General features: G+C 44.1%; 1 protein-coding gene across 3 annotated transcripts in view; it reads right to left on the bottom strand.

Annotated features, from left to right (window-relative positions):
• EFCAB11 (EF-hand calcium binding domain 11) overlaps nucleotides 1-26,506 on the bottom strand; it is a 240,458-nt gene that overhangs the window by 14,310 nt on the left and 199,642 nt on the right. Inside the window, exon 7 of one of the 3 annotated variants that reach the window (XM_043919404.1) lies at nucleotides 6,360-6,634. The exons of 1 other annotated variant lie outside the window; for it this stretch is intronic. In XM_043919404.1, the coding sequence (XP_043775339.1) occupies nucleotides 6,397-6,634 (238 nt within the window). In that variant the 3' untranslated portion in view covers nucleotides 6,360-6,396. Of the gene's footprint in view, nucleotides 1-6,359; nucleotides 6,635-15,030; nucleotides 15,131-26,506 lie in introns of those variants that run through there. One more of the 3 variants, XM_043919407.1, reaches the window with a different exon arrangement.

Below are 26,506 nucleotides of genomic sequence, written 5' to 3'. Positions count from 1 at the left end.
AAATAAATGACTACAGACCCACTCACCAGAACCAAAGTTTTTTCTCAAGAAAAGGGCCTTTTTCCATATATGCAAATTGAACCAGATATTTCTCTTGTCAAAAACTCAGCATCATTGGATGTGGCAGGAGAGACCTCAGCAGTAATCCAGTAATCCCAAGAATTCTTAGCTGATACTTTAACCTTCGAAGGAAAGAATTGCTAGAAAATCACTGGAGAGTAACCACTGAGGTCTGCATCTCAACTGTTCTAGGAAATGTTTCTGGGTTTCAAGATCAATATGATCTTTCCAAGTGAATTCTTGGGAGTCTACAGAAAAATCTGTTGTCAATGTAAAAATAATCCTTTAAAAACATATGTGAAATTATACCCCTGCCTCTCTCAAAACAGTCCTCTGACTCCCTACAACATTCAGAAGAAAATTCAGTCCTTGCCACGCCTCCAGGCTTCCGCGCCACTGGCCCCTGCCTCAGCCTGTGGCGTCCTTGCCGCCCTCCCGGCTCCGGGTCACCACGGCCTCCCCGATCCCGGCTCCGGTCTGCACGCGCGCTGTTCCCCTGCGGGGAGCGCTCTTCCCGCAATGACTGGCCCTGTACCTGTGACTTGCCCCCTTATTTGGCTTCTGCTCAGATAGCTCCCTTCCTCTGAGAGGACTGCCCTGAACCTCCATATAGGCTGCATCGTGTCCTTCCAGAATTCACACTGAAGCTGTGTGTGTGTGTCAGCTCTTTGCGATCTCAGGGACTGCAGCCCACCAGGCTACTCTGCCCGTGGAATTTTCCAGGCGTGACTGCTGCAGTGGGTTGCCATTTCCTACTCCAGGGGATCTTCCCGAGCCAGGGATCGAACCCGAGTCTCTAGTGTCTCGGGCATTGGCAGGTAGGTTCTTGACTACTAGTGCCTCCTGGGAAGCTGTAGCCCTCAGCATCTCAGAGTGTGACTATATTCATCAATAAGGCCTTTAAAGAGGTAATTAAGTTAAAAAGGGGTTGTCAGGGTGACCTTAATTCCGTATGACTGGTGTCCTTGTGAGAATAAGAGATTAGCACAGAGGGACTTCCTTGGTGGTCCAATGGCTGAAACCTCCCCTTCCAGTGCAGGGGGTGAGGGTTCAATCTCTGGTCGAGAACTGGGATCCCATGTGCTTCGTGGCCAAAAGATCAAAACATAAAGAGGACGCAAGATCGAAACAAATTCCATACAGTCTCTAAGAAACAGTTCATATTAAAAAAAAAAATCTTAAAAAGAGAGACTAGCACAGAGAAAGATCCAGAGAGACAATCAAGTGAACACACAGTGAGGAGACGGCTGTGAGTAAGCCAAGGAGAGAGGCTTCAGGGGAAACCAAAGCTGCCGGCACCTTGATCTTGGGCTTCTGGCCTCTAGACTTGTGAAAAGTATGTTTCTGCTGTTTAGGCCGCTCCGTCTGTGATACTTTGCCATGGCGGCTGAGGTGACTGGGTTCCCCCAACCTCAGGGCCCTTCCCTCACTGCTTGTCCCCCGCTCTGTGATTTACATCTCTTTCCAGCCCTTCAGGGTAGGAATCCATTTATTTATATTTTTAAATTGAAGTTCAATTGACAATTGACATGTAACTTTGTATTAATTTCAGCCATACAATGTAAACTGAAACTATGTACATATATACATATACAATGTATATATGATATGTATATATGTACGGGCTTCCCTGGTGGCTCAGTGGGTAAAGAATCTGCCTGAGACGTAGGTGCTGCAGGAGCCAAGGGTTCGATCCCTGGGTCGGGAAGATCCCCTGGAGGAGGGCATGGCAACCCACTCTAGTATTCTTGCCTGGAGAATCCCACGGACAGAGGGGCCTGGCAGGCTGCAGTCCGTGGGGTCACAGAGAGTCGGACACGACTGAGCGACTCCCAGATAATGCCCAGTATCACGGCTGGCTGCTCTACTGGCCGGAACGCCTGTTGTTTCTGTCTGTCCCACACCCACAGTGGTTTCTTCTGAAGCCTCTCTCCTTGGCTCACCGGCGGCCGTCTTCTCGCTGTGTGTTCACCGGATTGTCTCTCTGTTTCTTTCTCTGTGCTAATCTCTCCTTTTAAGATTTTATTTTTTTTAATGTGAACCGTTTCTTAGAGACGTTATGGACTTTGTTACAATATTGCCTCCACTTTATGTTCTGGCCGTTTGGCCATGAGGCATGTGACCAGTAAGATTAAAATTTCAGATCAAAAGTAGCAGAAATACAGAAAGGGGAGGAAGATAGTTTTCTTTCTTCTTCCATTCCCACACACACTTACCATCACGCCAATGATTATATATACATATATGTATGTATATGGTCTAGTTAATATTCATCACTGCACAGAGTTAAAAGTCTTTTTCTTGTGATGAAAACTTTTAAGACCTGCTCTCTTAGCAACCTTCAAATACACAGTGCACTTTTATTATCTATAGTCACCACACTGTACGTTACATCCTCAGCATTGACTTATCACTGGAAGCTTGTACCTTTTGACCACCTTCATGCATGGAGGGTGTTCAGTAAATATTAATTTAATGAATTAATAAATACATCAAATAATGCACACTAGTCCAGTTCTATAATAACTCTACTAGGAGATTTAAGCCATGTATAAATACAGATGTTGAGGTCCTGCATTTAAATCAAATGAACTAACTTATTCCCTAAATGTATAGAAACTTGGATTGAAATGATTATAATTCTGGCAGCCACCTTGGGAATGACATTGAAATGAACCTAATAACTAGAGAGGTGCTAAGTGGAAGCTGTATGAAATCAAATTCAAGAACATAAAATGGTTTTCCTTTCTGCTTTCATAGTCATTATACTATATTTGGAATAATTAGAAAAAAACACACCACAAAGACGCTAATGTTCAAAAAGGCAGAGACACTTGAAAGTCTTTGAACATCTCACCAGAAATAACTTAACCCAATGAGATTAAAATTCCAGATCAAAGGTAGCAAAAATACAGAAAGGGAAGAAAGACAGTTGTGAGATCCCTCATCCCCTCACACGTTTACCACCACACCAGTGAGTAGTAGACGAGGGGTTCCCATGGCAAATAATTTCCATTTCCCCCACATATAAGGAATAGCATTACATCAATGTTCTCAGAAACATAGCTGGCAATTTTTACCACTCATGATCTGATTGGTCTAGGAACAGATAAACAATAGAGAAAAAATAACAATGATGCAGAAAGGTGAATCTTTATCATCATATAATCAGCCAGCAAACAGGTATTGACTGGCTGGTACAGTTTGAAATTCTGTGCATGGTGTCATGAGAAAATGCAACATCATACACCAAAGCTTCACGTGATTTATGTAGTCAGGCAAACCTATATTAAATGGCAATAAGCAGTAAGCCCCATCTGGGGATATAAACCAGGCCCATGGCGCTGATTCACCTCTGCATTTCAGGATCCCCACACCTAGCTAGGGCTGCATTAATATCTGCTGAATGAATAAACACATATCAAAGCAGAAGTAATAAACATGGCAGCGGCTCGGTTTCTTAAGAGATCCATGAGTCGTGAATTCAAAACTGTCAGAATCTTTACAAGGACTCTGGCCAGCAAGCTTTGTGGGGAAAAGCAGGCTACTGGACATCCATCCCAGTGACACAGCCTCCCTAAACTCCAGCTTGTGGGCCAATAACTTCCAGCGAACACGGGGCTGCTCTCCTGGCCCGAAGGCCTGTTACTTTCGTCTCTCCTGTAGGCACTGCTTCCTTCTTTGAACACTGGCATCTCAGTTTGCTTTCTCATTCTTGGTTCACACAGTTTAGATGGAGCCACCAAAAAAGACCAAAAAAAAAAAAAAAAATGGACAACTGGCTCAGGTCAGGCCAATCTGAGGTTTCTTTCCACTTGACCACAGGGATGGGTTTAGGGATATTAGGCCCACAAGGCTGAAGACCAGGTTCAGGCTGGGACTCTAGAGGGGGGAAAAAAAGCTGTCTTCCTGCCACACTCTAGACTTTCAGGTGTAGGTCTGACACTAGTTGGTTTAGCCATGTTGGCACAGAGGTAAGCCACTCTAGAGGTGGAGACAGTGTGTGTGTGCAGTTGTGCACGTCCGGGTGAGCGCATGTGTGAACACGATGAGGGGAGAAGGAGAGAGGAGAGCGAGAGAGAACCAGAGAGAGGGCTACCGTGTGTCACGCGGATCCAGCCGCGCCTGAAACCGGGCACACACCGCTGATAACTTCCCGTAGTGCTTCAGCAAATGTGAGCTGGTTTCCCGGGCTTTCTCAAGGTTACTTTGGCCACTGGATGCAAAGAGCTGACTCATTGGAGAAGACCTTGATGCTGAGAAAGATTGAAGGCAAGAGGAGAAGGGGGCGACAGAGGATGAGGTGATTGGATGGCATCACTGACTTGATGGACATGTGTTTGAGCAAGTTCCGGGAGACAGTGATGAACAGGGAAGCCTGGCGTGCTGCAGTTAAGAGTCGGACACGACTGAGTGACTGAAAAAGAGCAACCTGAGCTTTCTAGAAAAATAACTTGTGTGGAGATTCCTTAAAAACTGGAAATAGAACTGCCATGTGACCCAGCAATCCCACTTCTGGGCATACACACTGAGGAAACCAGATCTGAAAGAGACACGTGCACCCCAATGTTCATCACAGCACTGTTTATAATAGCCAGGACATGGAAGCAACCTAGATGCCCATCAGCAGACGAATGGATAAGGAAGCTGTGGTACATATACACCATGGAATATTACTCAGCCATTAAAAAGAATTCATTTGAATCAGTTCTAATGAGATGGATGAAACTGGAGCCCATTATACAGAGTGAAGTAAGCCAGAAAGATAAAGACCAATACAGGATACTAATGCATATATATGGAATTTAAAAAGATGGTAATGATAACCCTATATGCAAAACAGAAAAAGAGACACAGATGTACAGAACAGACTTTGGGACTCTGTGGGAGAAGGCAAGGGTGGGATGTTCTGAGAGAATAGCATCGAAACATGTATATTATCTAGGGTGAAACAGATCGCCAGTCCAGGTTGGATGCATGAGACAAGTGCTCGGGGCTGGTGCACTGGGAAGACCCAGAGGGATGGGATGGAGAGGGAGGCAGGAGAGGGGATCAGGATGGGGAACACATGTAAATCCATGGCTGATTCATGTCAATGTATGGCAAAAACCACTACAATACTGTAAAGTAATTAGCTTTCAACTAATAAAAATAAATGAAAAAATAAAACAAAATTAAGTTAAATTAAAAAAAAAAAGAAAAATAACTTGGATAATACAGCAACTCAGAGCCTCAGAGTGGTCTGCTTCTCAGTATTCTTGCCTGGAGGAGCCCATGGACAGAGGAGCCTGGCGGGCTATAGTCCCTGGGGTTGCAAATAGTCTGACATGACTGAGTAACTAACGCTTTCACATGGAACTGAGAGGGCTTCCGTGGTGGCTCAGCAGTAAAGAATCTGCCTGTCAAGAAGGAGGTGCGGGTTCAATCCCTGGGTTGGGAAGAACCTCTGAAGAAGGAAATGGCAACCCACTCCAGTATTCTTGCCTGGGAAATCCCATGGACCAAGGAGCCTGGCGGGCTACAGTCCAAGGGTCTCAGAGTCAGACATGACTGAATGACTAAAGTGAAGTGAAAGTGAAAGTCGCTCAGTCGTCTCCGGCTCTTTGCAACCCCATGGACTACACGGTCCAAGGAATTCTCCAGGCCAGAACACTGGAGTGGGTTGCCGTTCCCTTCTCCAGGGGATCTTCCCAACCCAGGGATCGAACCCAGGTCTCCCGCATCGCAGGCGGATTCTTTGCAACAAAATGGAACTGGGAAAGTTATCTCCCCTCTCTGTGGCTGAATTTCCACATCTGTGAAACAGGGATGACAATAAAACCTCCCTCATGGTATTACTGTGATTAAATAAGTCAATAAGAAAAGTGTTACATGAAAGTATCCCAAATGTTTTAGCCAAGGTTGGTATTATTATTGTGGTTCTCATCCTAACAGTGGTTACATCAATGCCAGCACTCCATTGCTCTGTGTGAAGGAACATCAGATTCGGATTGTTACCGGGTTGAATATCCATAAGATTTTTTTAAGTTCTTTATTTTGGCTGCCCTGGGCCCCCATCACTGCCTGCAGGCGTTCTCTGGCTGCAGTGGGCAGGGGCTACCCTTGTTGCAGCGCCCGAGGGCTTCTCTTGGTGCCCAGGCTCTGGGCATCAGTAGCTGTGGGGTTGGCCTTAGTTGCCCCATGGCAGGTGGGATCTTCCCGGACCAGGGGTCGAACCTGTGTCCCCTGCATTGACAGGAGAATTCTTAACCACTGGGCCCCCAGGAAAGTCCTCCACAGCATTTGTTATTGGATAAATTGGTCATTTATTCAGTCATTCAGGAAGGAAACCCATGTCTAAGTCTGGGATCTGGCCTGACCCCTGAATCCATAGGTGGCATGCAGGAACAAGCAGGAGACCCCGGAGGAAGGGTCCTTATCCTCCCAGGAGCCTGTGAAGGCCGGGCCGGTGCCTCCGTCTGTACCAGTGGAATCAGCCCAACTTCCCTTCTCTGTGGAGTCCAGTAGGGAAGCGAGTGTTTTAAGGAAACTGAGGGAAAAGGATGATGGTAGCTTTAGCTTGAATCCGAGGCTGCTGTAAGAGAAAATAACAGTGTTGGTAACTTCCCCTTCCTGTTTGAGCACTTTGGTGAAGTGCCTTACCCTGAATTAAACTGGGGAGTAAAAAAACTAGTCCCATGCCAGCGTACAGACCCACAGGCCCACTTGGCCACGGATTTCCAGCGCACAGGAGTTCTCTGAGAGGAGAACTGGGGAGGCGGGCCAGACCGCAATATCAGGATTTCCCTCTGCTGTGGAAAAAAGGAAAAAGACCTCCAGTCATCTCAGTCAAAAATGTTTTGAGGTTTTCTTCCCAAATCCTCTTATCTTTCTCCTCAGTCTCTTCTTCCTCCTTCTTCTCATCTTTTTAAAAAAATATTGTGGTAACATATACATATAAATTGCACCATATTGACCCTTCTGAAGTGTGGAGCTCAGGCACATGGATGGCACCGTCCACCTCCTGAAGTTCTCCAGTTTCTGACGCTGTCCCCACTGAACACCTCCCCCAGCCTCTGCGGACGGCTGCCCTGCTGTCCGTGTTTCTGTGGGTCTGGCTGCTCTGGGTCTCTCATAGGAATGGAGTCTCACAAGAGCTTTGTGATTGGATCATTCCACTTAGCACAATGTCTCAGTGGTGGCTGCTGCCTGTGTCTGAATTTCCTCCTTTTTAAAGACTGCTAATGTTTCATTGTACGGGCCATACTTTGTTATCCACTTATCTGTTGATGGACACTTAGGTTGCATCCGCCTTTTGGCTATTGTGAGCAAGTACGCCTATGAACATGGGTGTACAAATGTCTGTTTGAACCCCTGATTTCAGTTCATCTGGCTATATACCCAGGAGTGGAATTGCTAGATCATGGGGTAAATCTGTGTTTAATTGTTTGAGGAGTGCCACACTGTGTTCCTTGGCGGTTATACTATTTTGTTTTCCCACCAACTATACACAATGGTTCAATTCCCCCACACCTTCACCAGTGTTTATTTTCTGTTTTTTATTTTTAAATAATGGCCATATTAATGGGTATAGAGTGGCATCTCAGTGTGACTTTGATTTGCATTTCTTTAGTGATGCTGAGCTTCTTCTCATCTGTTTATTGACCTTCTGTATATCTTCTTTGAAGGAATGTCCATATATTCCAGTCATTCACTCATTTTTATCTTGAAGTGTTCAGTATTTTATTGTTGAGTTGTAAAAATTCTTTATATATTTTTAATATTAATCCCTTATCAGAAATATGGCTTAAAAATACTTCCTCCTGTTTCATGGGCTGCCTTTTCATTTTACTAACATTACCACATTTTCTTTTTTTCCCCTCCTTTAGCCATGCTGCATGACTTATGGAACCTTAGTTCCCTGACCATGGGTTGAACATAGACCCTCAGCAGTGGAAGCACTGGGCCCTAAGCACTGGCCCCCCAGGAAATTCCCCAGTTGGACTTTTAAAGTGTTTTTATTTATTGTAGTCACTGATATGGTTGGATTTAAGTCTAACACCTTACTATTTTGTTTTCTGTTTGGTTGTTTGTACCTTTTTCCTCTTTTCATGCTTTCTTTTGGATTATTTCTAGATTCTATTTTCTCTCTACTGGCTTATCATCAATATCTGCCTTCTTTCTTTTTTTTTGATGGAGTATAGAGTTCACAACGTGCACCTTTAACCTCAGTTTGCTCTCAAATCGTAACATACCACGTCATATGGACCCTAGAAACCACACAGTGGCTGTACTTCCATCTCTCCCCGGAGGTCCTTCAAGTAACTGTTGCCGTTCACTTTACTTCAGTACACCCCACAAGGAAGTGTTATTACAGTCAGTCCCCTACATGTAAATGAGTTCCATTCTGAGAGTGCATTCCTAAGTCCAATTTGTAGGTCTAACAGAGTTAGCCTAAATCCCGGACTAACACAATTGGCTATACAATTCTGTGCTGGAACAGATTTAGAATACATTTCACACAAATGATACATAAAAACAAACACAAAAAATAGAAACCATTTTAAACCTCCTGGGAGAGTGCTGTAAAAGGCCGGTAGCACAGCCGCGGGCACATGGGGGCTGGCATCGGTGAACAGGCAGGAGGAGCTCCGAAGGAGGAGGAGGCGTGGGCTGCAGGGTGGTCTGTGACGGGGGACGCGGGACAGTGCACCCTGGACACACGGACTCACTCACCTGATCGTCACACGGCCGGACATGCGAACGCACGTTCCCATCTTTGAAAGTTCTCACCTTGAGAGTTCCTATGTAGGGGGGCCACTGTATTTTTTTTCCCTTAAATGTTCAATTGTTTTTAAAGAAAATTTTTAATTAGGGAGACATTTTTTAAAATTTACACTCGCATTCACCACTTCAGTGTTCTTCCCTTTGTGTAGATTCAAGCTTCTAAGTGATACCACTTTCCTTCAGCCTGAAAAGCTTTCTTTAACATTCCTTTTAGGGTAGGTCTCCTGGATGAAAAGGCTGATTTGGCTTCCTTTTATTTTTTTTAACCTTTCTGTGTATTCTGTTTTTATTGGAGGATAATTGCTTTACAGTATTGTGCTGGCCTCTGCCGTGCGCCAACGTGACTCAGCCTCAAGGCCACGCTTTTCCCTCTGTGTGGTTCAGCCTCGGTAGTTTCTTTTGTGATTTCTTCAAATTTACTGATCTTTTTTTCTGTAGTGTCCAATCTCCTGTTAACCTTATTCTGTGAATTTTTAACTTCTGTTGGTTCTATAGAAATTCCATTCAGTTCTTTTTTTACAGTTTGCATTTCCTATCTCAGTATGATCATCTTTCCCTTTGATTTCATAAACATATTAATATGAGCTATTGTAAAGGTTTTGTTTGATGATTCTATTATTGTTGTTATTTCTGGGTCTGTTTCTAATGATTAATTTTATCCTGATTATGAATCGTATCTTCATGCTTCCCTTAAATGAAAAGGGAGAATTAAGATTTAAGAATTAAATTTTGCTAACTAGGTAACTTTGGAACTGTGGTGCTGGAGAAGACTTTTGAGAGTCCCTTGGACAACAAGGAGATCAAACCAGTCCATCCTAAAGGAAAAAAATCCTGAATATTCATTAGAAGGACTGATTCTGAAGCTGAGGCTCCAATACTTTGGCCACCTGATGCGAAGAGCTGACTCCCTGGAAAAGACCCTGATGCTGGGAAAGATTGAAGGCAGGAGGAGAAGGGGATGACAGAGCATGAGATGGTTGGATGGCATCACTGACTCGACGGACATGAACCTGAGCAAACTGGGGGAGACAATGAAGGGCAGTCTAGCCTGGCGTGCTGCCCGTGGGGTCACAAAGAGTTGGACATGACTTAGCAACTGAACAACAACAATTAGCTGACTTTAAAAACAGGAAGATTATCCTGGAATATCCAAGTGGGCTCAAGGGTCTTTAGAAGCAGAGGAGGGAGGCAGAAGGGAGGACCAGGGAGACGGAGCGTGAGAAAGACTCAGCTCGGTGTCCTGGCTTTGAGGAGGGAGGAAGGGGTCAAGGGAAGTGGGGGTGTCTAGGGGGCCAAAGAGGCAAAGATACGGATTCCTCCCCGGACCCTCCAGAAAGCATCTGGATCTTATCCCGGTGAGATCTGTGCTGCACTTCTGATCCACAGAACTGTAAGCTAATCTGTGCTGCTTTAAACCACCACATTTAGAGTAATTTGTTACAACAGTCTATAGACAGCCAAGGCAGTGGTCAGCGAGATTTCTCCACACTGACTGGGTGAAACTGACCCACTTCCCAGATAACCGTGAATGCCGACAGGCTTTCTGTTTATCACTCCCCAGTGGTTTTTTCACCTTGTTTTGTTTCCCTTTCCTCAGGGATGATAGTCCTGCTGTCCAATGTCTGAAAATAATTGTATCATATATTTTGTCCAGTTGTCTAGTTGTTTATGGCAGGGAGAAAACAGATAGTATGGGTTATTCCAACATGACTAGAGGCAGAAATAATGTGTTCAACACTGCATATTGAGAAACAAACTTACATAGCCTAACTTTAAAAAAAAAGACTTCTTTAGGTAGAGAACTGAAGACCCAGCTCAGTCTCACGCAGCCAGATTACAGCACTGCCTTCTTTCAGACCTGGCAGCCACTGCTGAGGATGAAAGGGATTCTCTGTATCTTGTGGTGAAATTATATTTTCCACATGTTAAAATATTAACTGAATTTTTTTGTCCTTAGTACCTTCTTCTCATTGACCCACAAACAAATTTCTATATACCCTGGACTCTCACAGAAGCCTCTTTATCCTCACATACCTATAAGCAGCATGGAAATGCTGAGACTTGTACCAATGGAAGGAAGCCTTGCAGCCTAGAATGAGCGAACACTCCCCACTTCAGTTCAGTCCCTCAGTCATGTCCGACTCTTTGCGACCCCATGAACCACAGCACGCCAGGCCTCCCTGTCCATTACCAACTCCCAGAGCTTGCTCAAGCTCAAGTCCATTGAGTCAGTGATGCCATCCAACCATCTCATCCTCTGTCATCCCCTTCTCCTCCCACCTTCAATCTTTCCCAGCATCAGGGTCTTTCCAAATGAGTCAGCTCTTCGCATCAGGTGGCCAAAGTATTGGAGTTTCAGTTTCAGCGTTGGTCCTTCCAGTGAACATTCAGGACTGATCTCCTTTACGATGGACTGGTTGGATCTCCTTGCAGTCCAGGGACTCTCAAGAGTCTTCTCCAATACCACAGTTCAAAAGCATCGATTCTTTGGCACTCAGTTTTCTTCATAGTCCAACTCTCACATCCATACATGACCACTGGAAAAACCATCACCTTGACTAGATGGACCTTTGTTGGCAAAGTAATGTATCTGCTTTTTAATATGCTGTCATTCTGTCAATATGTCCCAGCGTTTCCCATGAGGTACTCTGCATATAAGTTAAATAAGCAGAGTGACAAAATATAACCTTAACATACTCCATTCCCCTATTTGGAACCAGTCTGTTGTTCCATGTCCAGTTCTAACTGTTGCTTCCTGACCTGCATACAGATTTCTCAGGAGGCAGGTAAGGTCATAACTTTTCTTCCAAGAAGCAAGTGTCTTTAATTTCATGACTGCAGTCACCATCTGCAGTCATCTTGGAGCCCCCAAAATTAAGTCTGTCACTGTTCCCATTGTTTCCCCATCTATTTGCCATGAAGTGATGGGACCGGATGTCATGATCTTGGTTTTCTGAGTGTTGAGCTTTAAGCCAACTTTTCCACTCTCCTCTTTCACTTTCATCAAGAGGCTCTTTAGTTCTTTTTCACTTTCTGCCATAAAGGTGGTATCACCGCATATCTGAGGTTATTGATATTACCCCAGCAATCTTGATTCCAGCTTGTGTTTCATCCAGTCCAGCATTTCGCATGATGTACTCTGCATATAAGTTAAAATAAGCAGGGTGACAATATACAGCCTTGACGTACTCCTTTTCCTATTTGGAACCATTCTGTTGTTCCATGTCCAGTTCTAACTGTGGCTTCCTGACCTGCATACAGGTTTCTCAAGAGGCAGGTCAGGTGGTCCGGCATTCCCATCTCTTTCAGAATTTTCCACAGTTTATTGTGATCCACACAGTCAAAGCCTTTGGCTTAGTCAATAAAGCAGAAATAGATGTTTTTCTGGAACTCTCTTGCTTTTTCTATGATCCAATGGATGTTGGCAATTTGATCTCGGGTTCCTCTGTCTTTTCTAAATCCAGCTCGAACATCTGGAAGTTCACGGTTCATGTAGCCTGACTTGGAGAATTTTGAGCATTACTTTGCTAGCATGTAGCTCCCTGGCTAGCTGACAGTTAAATCCCAAACAGAAATGAGAATGCCTGCATCCAAGGATGATGCAGAAGACCAGATGGCCATCCCCACAACCCAGAACTTAGATGCAACTCTAAAACAAATTAGGAAAACCCCAAATAAGCTAGAATTCCTTTTCTGCTATGCCAGAGGCATGGAAACTCAAGGAAATTAAAGAAAGTCACGCTTTCGATGCCCTGAAATCAATACCCAAGATATTGTCTGAGCAAGCAAGACATTTTCATAAAAAGAGAAGCATAGACACCGGCTAGAAGATACATGGAGTAAATATGCTGTGTCACATAGAATAGAAACTTTCTATTGACGTTCAAGGCATTTGCAGTCTGCAGAGGTGGACAGGACATCATGAATGTCCAGTAATCTTGTAATATTAACTGACCATATTGGTTAAGGAGATACACAATGCCTAACAAGCTGATTGCTATAGGTGGCACTAGTGGTAAAGAATCCTCCTGTCAACGCAGGAGATGCAAGAGATGTGGGTTAGATCCCTGGGTCAGCAAGGTCCCCTGGGGTAGGAAATGACAACCCGCTCCAGTATTCTTGCTGGAAAAATTCCATGGATAGAAGAGTCTAGAGGGCTACAGTCCATGAGGTCGCAAAGAGTCAGACACGACTGAGCAGGCACACACACACACACACACAGACACACCAATTTAAAAGATTAACCACAGTTCTTTTCTCCTCGCATCTGTAACAGTTTGACACTAGTGATCCTTGTTGCTGGGTGACTTCCTCCACACACTCATTCAGGGACCTGGGATACAAGGCATGCGGTGCAAGGTGGGACATTGTAACAATACAGAGAATTCCTAATGAAATGGATCATTCTATTCCCACTGGTCAAGTGCTTCCTGCGTGCCAGGCACTGTGCCAAGACTCACTATTCCATCCTCACGACAACACTGTGTGAAGAAGCTGAGGCCTGGAAAGGTTCATGCTGAGTGAACCAGACTCTACATCACTCTACTCTCCACCAGGCTCTTGATTTACGCCAATATTGTACTCCTGAGAGGTGACAGTTAATTCAGAAACATGTAGAGCAAAACTGAATTTTCTCACCAGGAATGAAGGGAAAGAAATGCAAGAGAAATGCTGTGGTAGATTGCAAAAGACTCTGGTCGTGTAAATGTTTTTTTGCTATATTGCATTAATATGAACAGTAAATAAGCAGTTTATGGGGAAAATTGAATATATTAAAATTTATTCATGGAATAACAAGAAAAAAATAGCCACTGATTAATGGAGCACTGGCCAATATAGCCTGTAAATTGTGAGTCTGCAAGGCTCCATTTTCTACATTATGAGAATTCTAATGTGTGAAGTCGCTCGTCACATTAGTGGTGTTCTGAACCAAACGCTCCTGTACTCTTGGTGGTTCTCCTTATAATTTTTCTTAGCACTTTCATCAGAGAGAAACCCCCTACAACCAAAGCCTCTGACAATAGTAATTAATAATAACAATAGTCAAGAGCAAACTCTCACCGAGCCCTGTGCAGACACCGTTCTAAACGCATGCACTGATTCATTTATCCTTTATGTTCACGCAATAGGACAGGCTCTTCCATATCTCCATTGTATAGATGAGAGCGCCGAGGCCCTGGGAGATTGACTTCCTTACGATGGTTGCTTTCACATGTCAACTTGGCTGGGCCATAGTGCCCAGATATTTGGTCAAACATTATTCTGGATGTTTCTATGAGTGTGTTTTGGGATGAGATTTACATTTATATCAACAAAGCAGATTGCCCTCCATAGTGCTGGGTGATCCTCACCCAGTCAGTTGAAGGCCTGGAAAGACCAGAACGCTGGCCTCGCTCTGAGCAGGGAGAAAGTCTGCCAGCAGACTGCCTGTGGCCTCCACCTGCGGCGCCAGCTCTTCCTGGCTCACTGACAGGCTGCCTGTGGGCTTGATGTGCGGCTCTTCCCTTTGTCCCCGGCCCACTGGCCTTCCCCACCAGATTTAGGACTTGCCAACCCTCCACAATCGCACCAGCCAATTCCTTAGAATAAATCTCTTCCTATCGGTTCACATCCTGTTGATTCTGTTTCTCTGGAGAGCCCCAGCTGATACACTTGCTTAAGGTTATATTCCCAGTAAATGGTAGACCTGGCTTTCAACCCTACAGTCTGGTACTGGGGTCCATACTCTTTTTTTTTTTTTTTCTGACTGCATTTGGTCTTAATTGCAGCACACGAGACCTTCGTTGCAGCTCACGAGCTTCTCTCCAGTCATGGCCTTCGGGCTCTAGAGTGTGTGGGCTCAGTTGTCCCACCGCATGGGGAATCTTGGTTCCCTGATCAGGGATCAAACCAATGTCCCCTGCATTGGAGGGCAGATTCTTAACCACTGGACCACCAGGGAAGTCACCTGGAATCCATGCTCTTGATGGGAGCTGTTCTGTTAGCACTTATCAGTGCAGGTGGTAGCCTCCTGTTTTAGGCTAATAGTGATAGCTTTCCCTCACTTCTTCCTATTAACTGATCATATTGGTTAAGATAATGCAAATTGCCTAGGAAGCTAGCTGCCATAATAAACAAGCCCCAGCTTCCAGAGGCCAACCACAATAGACCCTTATTTCTTACATCTGCAGCAGCTTGACAGGACTCATTCTGGTTGCTAGGTGACCTTCCTTCACATACTCATCCAGGGACCCAGCTGCTAGAGGCTCTGTCATCTTCAACACTGTAGCTTCCAAGGTCACCCTGGGGCTTGACTCCATTCCAGCTAGCCAGAAAGGGAAAGGAGCATGGTAGATCATGCATGAGAATTTTTATAATCACTGTTGCTAAGGAATTTTTTGTTAAAATAATTAGGCAAGCAGTTTAAATTCTGTTATTCCAAAATTATTTTATGTGCATGTGTTGCTCATTTATTGTTCATTTTAAAGAATGTAATTCTTTTAAAGTAACATGTAAAAGCACATTTTAAAGTCACTTGTTTATTTCATTTTATTTCACACTCAAATTAACAGGCTGTAAATTGAGGGGCAGGTGTATTTCTTAATGAATCAAGCAAATTGAATAGAGGGCTGCTTTTTATAGAGGATACAAAGAAGTTTGGAGGTGAAGTTGGGACAAGATTATGGAGGGCATTAAATGCCAGGCCAAGGGGCTGGGACTTTTTCCTTCGTTGTTGCTGTTATTCAATTGCTAAATCATGTCCTACTCTTTGCAACTCCACGGACTGTAGCCCACCAGGCTCCTCTGTCCTCCACTATCTCCTGGAGTTTGCTGAAATTCATGTGCATCGAGTCCACTGAGTCAGTGATGCTATCTAACCATCCAGTCCTCTGCCCTCTTCTTCTCCTTTTGCCTTCAACCTTTCCCAGCATCAGAGTCTTTTCCAAGGAGTCAGTTCTCCCCATCAGGTGGCCAAAGTATTGGAGCTTCAGTTTCAGCATCAGTCCTTCCACTGAATATTCATGACCGATTTCCTTGAGATTGACTCGTTTCACCTCCTTGCAGTCCAAGGGATTCTCAAGAGTCTTCTCCAGCACCACAATTTGAAAGCATCAGTTCTTCAGCACTCAGCCTTCTTTAAGGTCCAACTCTCACATCTGTACATGACTACTGGAAAAAACATATCTTTGACTAGACAGATCTTTGTCAGCAAAGTGATGTCTCTGCTTTTTCAATATGCTGTCTAGGTTTGCCATAGCTTTCCTTCCAAGGAGCATGCATCTTTTTCCTTTGAGAGATCTCAAATTCTTACTCTTTCTCCTCTGAACTGATGGTCCTTATTCTCTATACCAACTAATCATAGGTGATGTTCACCACCATATATGAGTATTAAATATTATTAAATATTTAATATAAGTATTAAATATTTATATTAAATATTATTTGTTTTTTATTTCCTCTCCTCCCTCCACACCCATCACCTGGATAAACTAAATGCATCTCAAGGGCAAGATCATGACTAACACTATCTCTTAACACTGCACAAGCCTAGCAGAACATCTCATAGGTGACGTTAAGGACTACATCCTCTTGAAATTCAAGAGATGTCCCTACATCTTCAAATATAGCACAAATTGGTGAATGTAACTATGGATATAATTTCCTCCTAAAATGCAATATATTTTAAGTTAAAAATATGAATCATGTCTTAAGGCTTCTAATGACTTTATAAACTACCATGTTCTGGCATTCTCACCAAAATGACCTACCCAATTATGCTTTCTGGTTTGGGGATTGCATCCTTTAACTCTTTTCACATCATGAAACTGAGCTGTCATCACATTTGACATCCCATTCTTTGAAACATCTGTTATTAGATGGGGAATCTCTTTTTATCAGCCTCTTTATTTTCCCTTCACTTCCATCACTAAGATTAGCAGTCAGCTGATACTTTTTTGTACTTTTGGAGGGGGGAAGCAAAGCATCAAAAGAAATGCATCAAAAATTTAATGCATAAGGAATGACTGAAAGTCGCTCAGTCATGTCCGACTCTTTGTGACCCCATGGACTATAGAGTGCGTGGAACTCTCCAGACCAGAATACTGGAGCGGGTAGCCTTTCCCTTCTCCAGGGGATCTTCCCAACCTAGGGATCACACCCAGGTCTCGTGCATTGCAGCAGATTCTTTACCAGCTGAGCCACAGAGGAAGTCCAGGGAATGACTAGTAGAGACCAAAATCCTGTTTGTGCTGGTGGTCAGTAAGGATCCCTCAATCACTATGTGAGAAACTGGCTCCCACCCACGAGCCTGGGACTCAAATTCATGACTCAGCAAAATTACAAATGACCACGTATCATGGATCTGGGATTTGCAAATAATTGAAAAAACGCATGCTGACTCTAGAGGCGCTAAGTGTCTAGGATCCAATAGTAATGTGACTGTAGCACTGCTCCCGAGTTACTAGGCTGCGTGGCTTTCTGTGTGTCAGACAGGATGCGTGTCTGTATGAACGGATTTGCACACAAAGATGAGTGTGTGCACGTGTGCGTTTTCAAGTTTTCCATGGTTACACACAAGCCACCTCAAACAGTGGCTTAAAATGATAACCATCATTTCTTCTCCCACTCAGTTCTGGGACCAGCTGAACTCAGCTGGCTGGTTCTCACTTGGGATCCACTGCTGGCTTGGTCAGCTTGCGAGTGGGGCTGGAACCATCTCAAAGATCTGTTCACACACACATCCAGGGCTTGGACTGGGAAGACCCACAAGAGCTGGGAGCTAGGGCTGGAAGACAGGCAGCCTCTTCTATCCCTATCTGATTTCTCCATGCCATTGGCCTAGGATGGTGGCCTGAGAGTGGCTGGCTTTTCCCATGGTAGCTCAGCACTCCAGCGGCTCCCCCGGTGGCTTGGACACTGAAGAATCTGCCTGCAGTGCAGCAGACCTGGGCTCAGCCCCTAGGTCAGGGATTTGACCCCAAGTGGCCTGACTCCAGAGTCCCCATTCTCAATTATCATACTAGAGGGACACTTAAGTGTGAGTGAATTAAAAAAAAAAATTGGGGGGGGGGGGGAGCGCTGCACCATGTAGAATGCAGTATCTTAGTTCCCCACCAGGGACTGAACCTGCACTTCCTGCATTGGAAGCATAGCATCTTTACCACCAGGAAACTTCCAAGAGAGAATATTTTTAATTGTTAAAATCCTCTTTTAAAATTAATACACCCTCCTGTGCATCCTCAGTAAGAAACCAAGCTGACAGAATTATGTTTCTGAGTCTGGACGGCTGAAGACCAGCCCCCAGGACCTGGTGACTTCAGGCAGATAATGCCACACCCATCGAGAAAGCTTCCTTGGTGGCACTTGCTCCATCCTGATACCTTCAGGTTGCAAAATAAAATACCTAAAGTATTTGTATAAGGAGAGAAAAAGAGCTTGTCAGAAGACCGTACATTTCCTTGGAGCATCTTCAGGCCAGATGGCACATGGGCAGGAACAAATGGGTCACGTTGTGATGGAAGCAACTGGGGGAGGTCCTGGAGGTGCTGGAACCTCAGCCTTGGGAAGACCTCCAGCAGCAGCTGATCCTCTACCGTATACCAGGCTGAGAAAAACACATCTCCAGGAAAAGAAAGAAAAGCCTACCCGAGTGCAGCTGCCAGCCTCCCAATAATTAGATTTGGAGGATTATTGCTGAGATGAATGGAAGATATCATATGGTCACTGCTAGAAATGTTTGCCATCTTTGTCTAACTGCACTACCAGACACTAGAGTTCTTAGCGGACCCACATATGCTTGTTTTTAATTAAAATGTGCTGACTGAACTGTTCGCTACACTGAAATAATGAAGAAAAGCAACAAAGACACGTCGGCTAATTGACAACTCCAAACATTCTATTTTATACCCTTCAGTTATGTTAATGGAGAGTTCCAATATGTTCGAGTTGAAATAATAATTACACAGTGCAGTTACATAATAACCTAAGAGGTAGATAAAAATGTTACAAATAACTACAGCAGCAAGACTCAAAAATGGGTCAAAGGGTTAAAATTCATTTACTCGGTCTTTATTCCACCAAGTACATATTGAGTGAGTATTGCTCATTATGTGTCAGGCTCTCATAGGCTAATACTTATGATGAAATAGTCCTCGTGTTTTCAAGCACACATTTTTGTTTAAGATAGCATGCTCTGTGAGTGTCAAGGTGCTGTGCAGGTTCTCTCTCCAACCACCTGATGAAACCAAATAGCAAGCAACTTTTGAAAAGGGGAGACTGTAATTTTAAATAATTTCCAAAGCCAGTTTACGTGAAGGCAGAGACTCTGGCCAGAATCTTGACAAATGATGTTTCCTTCAGTGCACAGGAAACTACTACGGCTGCCTGAAGGACAACTTGTCCTGAGACTGTGCACCCAGACCAAGGCCGAAGGGCAGCCGCACTCCAAGTGGGCCGAAGCAAGGGGTTGACTGGAAGCCTTTCCAAAGATCACGGCAGAATTTCAACTGTGTGATAACCAGAATTCTGGCCAAAAGGAGGAGTGATAGAAACTGTCACCTCTCTTTGGGTATTTTGTGGAGATTAATCCCTTGGCTGCGTCATCTCTGATGAATGAAGGAAGATAATTCAGAGTCAGTCACAGAACACTCTTGCTCCTAACTGGAGGGGCAGGATATCGAAGAGGTAAATTAACTCCACTGCATTTAGAGTTTATTTACAACTGAACTGCAAAGCCTCCATCTCATCCATATTCAATCAGACAAAATTGTGGCTCATCCAAGACAAGACATGAGCCAAATTTGGGGCGAGGCGAAGGGTGACATCATCTGAAAGGGCTGGAAATGAAGTGCAAATTTGAATATCATCCGTATATAAGTGATAATTAAAGCTGTGAGACTCAGTGTGCGCCAAGAGAGAAAGTCAATAAAATGAGGAAAACAGTGTCCCAAGCTACGTGGTGCTTCTGAAATGAGGTTTTCAAAAATAAGCTGGTGGGGGCAAGATTTTCTTTCCTCTTGAATGACCTCAAGACAAATACAGGTCACTTGTGAGGAAGACTCATTTTCTTGCAAAGAGTCACTGAATCACTTGATTTTTTAAGCAGAGGAGCTTTCTTGTAAGACTTACATTTCAAGGAAATGTTACTTCATTTAGTTTAAGGTAAACCATTATTTCTCTCCAGAGAAATCATTTTGGTAAGTAATAACAAAGAGAATGACCCATTCGAGCTGATATATGTTTGTCCTTTTCAAGTTTGGTGTTAAAATCTGGGCTGGAAACTCGTTGCTTTATCTGGTTTTTCGGTGATTTCATTCATGCAGTGAAGAAATAGCTTCTCTTTTCCTAACTGGGTCTGAACATTCTAACAGTAGCATAACTAAAGTAAATGCAACATGAGTTAAGTTCATAAGAAGACTAGTTCATAAAGAATTATTCATTATGAAAAGGGCAGCTTTTGCCCTAATCATCCCTCTAAAGATCTATGACTTAAGGCTCTCTTTTTTTCCCTAACTTTTTTTCTTTTTTAGACTACCAGCTCTCCAGACCATAGAAACTTCCAAACTGCTTGTTCCTCAGTAGCCTGGGCACAGAGGGACCCTCACCCTGAGCGACAGGTGTTACAGGTTGAATAGTGTGTGTGTGCTAGTCACTCAGTTGTGTCCAACTCTTTGCGACCCCGTGGACTGCTGTCCACCAGGCTCCTCTGCCCATGGAACCTTCCAGAAAATACTGGAGTGGGTAGCCACTCCTTCTCCAGGGGAATCTTCCCGACCCAGAGATTGAACACGGGTCTCTGCATTGCAGGCAGATTCTTTACCATCTAAGGCACCAGGTAGGCTAAATAGGGTCACCCTAAATTCATACGTGGAAGTTGTAACCCCTAGTACCTCCTAAGAAATCTGTATGCAGGTCAGGAAGCAACAGTTAGAACTGGACATGGAAGAACACACTGGTTCCCAAATAGGAAAAGGAGTACGTCAAGGCTTTATATCATCACCCTGCTTATTTAACTTATATGCAGAGTACATCATGAGAAACGCTGGGCTGGAAGAAGCACAAGCTGGAATCAGGACTGCTGGAAGAAATATCAATAACCTCAGATATGCAGATGACACCACCCTTATGGCAGAAAGTGAAGAAGAACTAAAGAGCTTCTTGATGAATGTGAAAGAAGAGTGAAAAAGTTGGCTTAAAGCTCAACATTCAGAAAACTAAGATCATGGCATGCAGTCCCATGACTTCATAGCAGTTAGATGGGGAAACAATGGAAACAGGGACAGACTTTATTTTTTGGGGCTCCCAAATCACTGCAGATGGTGACTGCAGCCATGAAATTAAAAGATGCCTACTCATTGGAAGGAAAGTTATGACCAACCTAGACAGCATATTAAAAAACAGAGACATTACTTTGTCAACAAAGGTCCGTCTAGTCAAGGCTATGGTTTTTCCAGTGGTCATGTATGGATGTGAGAGTTGGACTATAAGGAAAGCTGAGTGCAGAAGAATTGATGCTTTTGAACTGTGGTGTTGGAGAAGACTCTTGAGAGTCCCTTGGACTGCAAGGAGATCCAACCAGTCCATCCTAAAGGAGATCAGTCCTGGGTGTTCCTTGGAAGGACTGATGCTGAAGCTGAAACTCCAATACTTTGGCCACCTCGTGTGAAGAACTGACTCATTGGAAAAGACCCTGATGCTGGGAAAGATTGAGGGCAGGAGGAGAAGGGGACGACAGAAGATGAGGTGGTTGGATGGCATCACCAACTCGATGGACATGAGTTTGAGCAAACTCCGGGAGTTGGTGATGGACAGGGAGGAGGCCTGGCGTGCTGCAGTTCATGGGGTCGCAAAGAGTCGGACACGACTGAGAGACTGAACTGAAGTGAACTGAACAGTTCAGAACATTGCTGCATCTGACAACAGGGTCTTCAAAGAGGTAACTAAACTAACAGGAGGTCATTAGGGTGGGCCGTAATCTAATATACGACTGGAATCCTTGTAAGAAGAGAAAATGTGGATGCAGGCACACAGCAGGGTGACCACGTGAGGACTTGGGGAGAAGGGGGCTGTGTCTACAAGCCAAGGAGAGAGACCTCAGAGGAAACCAGCCCTGCTGACACCTTGACTTCAGACCTCTGGTCTCCAGAATTGTGAGAAAATACACTTCTGAAAAGTACATTTCTGACATCTAAGTCCCTGCAGACTCTGGTACTTGGTTAAAGCCGTCTGAGCTGACTAGTACAATGGGTGAGGACTTGCCTGGTGGTCCAATGGCTAAGACTCAGCACTTCCAATACAGGGTGTCTGGGTTCAATCCCTGGTCTGGGAACTAGAACCCACGTGCCTCAACTAAGTGTTCCCAAGCTGCAGCTAAAGGTCCTGCATGCTGCAACCAAGACCCAACACAGCCAGATATACATTTAAAAAAATACAATGGGACAAAAGAATACAATGTATACAAGTGTACAATGTATTTTCCATGGAGGAGCCTTACCTTGAAACTCTTCTCTAACAATAGACCTACCATATAGAGTATTTTCTTCTGTCATCTTGAACAAGAGGAAAGTTATTTTATTTCTGAATTTTAGTCTCCTCATTTCGAAACTGGAATGAACAATCTAAAATTGTTGCTCTGGAAGTAGATTTTCAACAAATTTGCACAAACATGTCTCTTTTCCCTCCTCCGTTCCCTGTACAGTCATAAGATACTCTGGCTTCCCAAATATTTTCATCAAAATATTTTATTACTGTTTGAAGTTAGTCTGGTTCGGTCACTCACTCTGTGACTTTGGACAAGTTATTGAAAGTTGCTGTTGTCGTTCAGTTGTTAACTTGTGTCCAGCTCTTTGAAACCCATGGACAGCAGCTCACCAGGCTTCCCTGTCCTTCCCTCTCTTCTGGAGTTTGCTCAAACTCACGTCCACTGAGTCCACTGAGTCGGTGATGCCATCCAGCCATCTCATCCTCTGTCATCCCCTTCTCCTCCTGCCCCCAATCCGTCCCAGCGTCAGGGTCTTTTCCAATGAGTCGACTCTTCGCATGAGGTGGCCAAAGTATTGGAGTTTCAGCTTCAGCGTCAGTCCTTCCAAGGAACACCCAGGACTGATCTCCTTTAGAATGGACTGGTTGGATCTCCTTGCAGTCCAAAGGACTCTCAAGAGTCTTCTCCAACACTACAGTTCAAACTTACTATTCCTCATAACCTGCTCCAGAAGGTTATGAAAATCAAAATTCAAGTGACAATTATTTAAGGCTTCCAGCAGAGTGCCTGGGACAGGGTAGGAGCTCTGTGAAGGTTGCTTTTATCCTTCTAAAGGCATGAGTCTATTATCCCCCAGTGGAGAAAAGTTTATTGCATTTGATACTATACTCATCTTACTTATTTATGCCCCTCTTCATTCTAAAAGGAATTTATCACTTCAGGAAAATATCTCCAAAATAAATTAGTCTTCATAAGGGAGACATAGCATGAGGTGGCAGACAAGGTCATGGACCACCTTCTTAGAAAGAACTCAAAAGGAAGTTCAGAGGGCTGGTCCCTAAAGCATCCTGCAGTTTCATGATGTCAAAATGCAGTGGGAGGAGCAGTGCTCTTTGAGGGAGGCAGAGGTGAAGTGCATCCTATTTTGCAGCTCCTTTATGGTGGTTGTTGCTGTCATTCAGACTGCACAGTCATGTCCAACTCCTCGTGACCCCATGGACTGTAGCCCGCCAGGCTCCTCTGTCCATGGGATTTCCCAGGCAAGAATACTGGAGCGGGCTGCCATTTCCTCCTCCAGGGGACCTTCCCAACCTAGGGATTGAACCTGCATCTCCTGCAAATCTCCTGCACTGCAGGAGGATTCTTTACCACTGTGCCACCAGGGAAGCCCGTATGGTTGGACTTCACCTCAAAATAAACGTCAAGTCCCTTTAGGAATGGATGAGTTGGTCTTCCTCTTTGCTTTTTTAACTTCTTGCATAATTGAAATATGTAAACACTAGGAAGACTGTAACAACCAAACTCCCGTATTATACTACCTAGAATTAAAAACCACGCACATCTCACCATATTTGCTTCCAGTGTTTTTACAGAAATAAAGCACTACAGCTAAAGTCACATATAACCAACTGACATAGAGACAACCTCCAATGCATTTGAATCAATCCTCCCAGAACACTGACACGCTTATACAAAAGACTCTTGTGTAGGTGAATGTGTGTGTTTCATGCCCATGATGGCAAGGGGTAGCACATGCAATATGTGCACCTTGCATTGTGTCTGTGTGCTCCCTCTTTGCGTTGGGCCCTCTCAACTCAATGTTTTCTGAGTTGATGCTGCATTGTTGGATGTATATCTGACCCATTCCCTGTGGAGGCCGTTTTATGGGATGGATTGTGTGCCCCCAAAATCCCTATGGTCAAGTCCTAATCCTCACTGCCTCAGAATGTGACTATTTGGATGAAGGATCTTTAAAGAGATAATTAGGTTAAAGTGGGGCCATTAGGGTAAAGCCTGATCTATGATTGGCATCTTCATGGAAGAGGAGATTAGGACACAGACACACAGAAAGAAGACCATGCGAAGACAGAGTGAACACAGCCATCTACAAGGCAAGGAGAGCGGTCTCAGGAGAAACCGACCCTGCTGACACCTAGCCTCCAGAACTGCGAGAGGGCAAATTTCTGTCATCTAAGCCACCTCATCTGTGGTGCTTTTTCATGGCAGCCCAACTAGACCAACACCGAGACAGCAAACTATTCCACAGAATGTACACGCTGCAGCGTGCTTCCCTCATGGCTCAGCGGGTGGAGAATCCGCCTGCAATGCAGGAGACCTGGGTTCAATCCCTGGGTTGGGAAGATCCCCTGGAGAAGGGAAAGGCTACACACTCCAGAGTTCTGGCCTGGAGAATTCCATGGACAGAGGGGCCTGGTGGGCTACAGTCCATGGGGTCACAAAGAGTTGGACACGACTGAGCGACTTCCACTTTCACAGTGTTTTTCGCCATTCCCCTAATGGTGGACATTTAGATGGAAACAGCACAGATACGTATCCTTGACCATGGCTTCTGTGCATACATGTAGGAGTAGCTCTAGGGTGATGCCTAGAAATGAAACCGCTGGGTTAAACGAGAGGCACATTTTTAAACTTTCAAGATGCTGCCAGATGGTTCTCTAAAGCATTTGTATCAGTTCATACTCTCAACAACAGTTAGTTCCCCCACATCCTAGCCAACATTTAATATCCTCAGACTGAAAAATTTGTGCCAAAATGATTGACAAAAAAAAATGTACTGCCTTAATTACCTTCCCTAATTATATATGCTCTGGAGAAGAAAATGGCAACCCACTCCAGTATTCTTGCCTGGGAAATTCCATGGACAGAGGAGCCTGGTGGGCTACAGTCCATGGGGTCGCAAGGAGTCAGACACAACTTAGTAACTAAACAACAAGAACCATTTTATATGAAATTGACTATCTTTTCATACACTGCCCTTTCTTATTTCTTCTACAAATTCTCAGTGTGTATCCTTTGTCTGTTTTCACTTTAAATTGTATGTCTTCTTTTACCTGACTTGTGGGAATTATATACATCTGAGATAACAATCCTCTGTCTGCTAGCTCTTTTGTAAATCCTTCTCCCAGGCTACCATTTGTCTTTTAATCTTGCTCATGGCGTTATTTTGACAAAAGTTTTCTAATTAGGTGTAATCAGATGTATCTCTATTTATGTCTTTTTTGGTGTCACCTTAAAAAAAAATCCTTTCCTCTTCCCAATTCATAATTTATTTTCTCACAATTCTGGCATTTTCTTACATTTTTTCCTAATAGTCCTAGAACATTTTTTGCCATGTTTAGATCTTCAGTACATCTTTAATTTATTTCTGTGATGGGGATAGGTAGGGCTTTCTAATTATTACCTCTGTGAGAGTCAACTGTCTCAACACCATCTATTGAAATAGCAAATACTTACTCTAAAAAAAACCTCAGTATGGGGGGGGGGGGGGGGGGGAAACACCTCAGTAAAGCACCCACAGACTGTCTCATTTTAAGTAGTGTAATTTCCTGCTAACTCCTCCAACATGTATTAGGAGGAAAATGTGCCCGAGGTGAGTAAATAAGCTGACCTAAATGGGTATTTGGATATGAGCCAAGCAAATGCTAGACGTTGTCTGCCAAAAAAAAAAAAAAAAAGGGTTTTGATGTTGGAAGAGGTGATGTCAAGCCCTTCTTCCTGACGGTCACTGGATAGCGGGGCCAGGTGTCTCTCCAGGACCGTTTTGAGTGTGTAATGCTTCAACCATCAGTGGCGTTTAGGAGGCTTATCTTTCCACTGTCCCTGGCCAGGGGACGTGTCTCCTGCCCCCCAGAGCAGTGACCCCTTCCTCTGGAAGGATATGCGGAAGTCGGCTGAAGTCTCTGGAGATGGGAGAATCTATGCTTGTGCAGAGGCTGATTTTTTGACTGAATTCCCCCCTTTTTTGAAGAGCTGCATGTAGGAGCCACTCAAGATGATAATTTCTTTTTAAAGCCCCAAAGGAAAAAAAAGACACTAAGTAAAACCAGAAGAAAACATGCCTGTGCTATTCTGCTCAAGGAAAGAAACACTGATGAGAACTTTTGCGGGGAGTAATTTGAATAGAAATTTATACTTTACCTTAATTATCTGAATAATTGACACCAGCGGTTTTCAGATATTTCTTAGCTACAAAATAACTTT

The sequence above is a fragment of the Cervus elaphus genome, chromosome 12 (genome assembly GCF_910594005.1).
Source record: "Cervus elaphus chromosome 12, mCerEla1.1, whole genome shotgun sequence".
Classification (NCBI taxonomy): Eukaryota; Metazoa; Chordata; class Mammalia; order Artiodactyla; family Cervidae; genus Cervus; species Cervus elaphus.
This window is presented reverse-complemented; position numbering and strand designations above follow the sequence as displayed.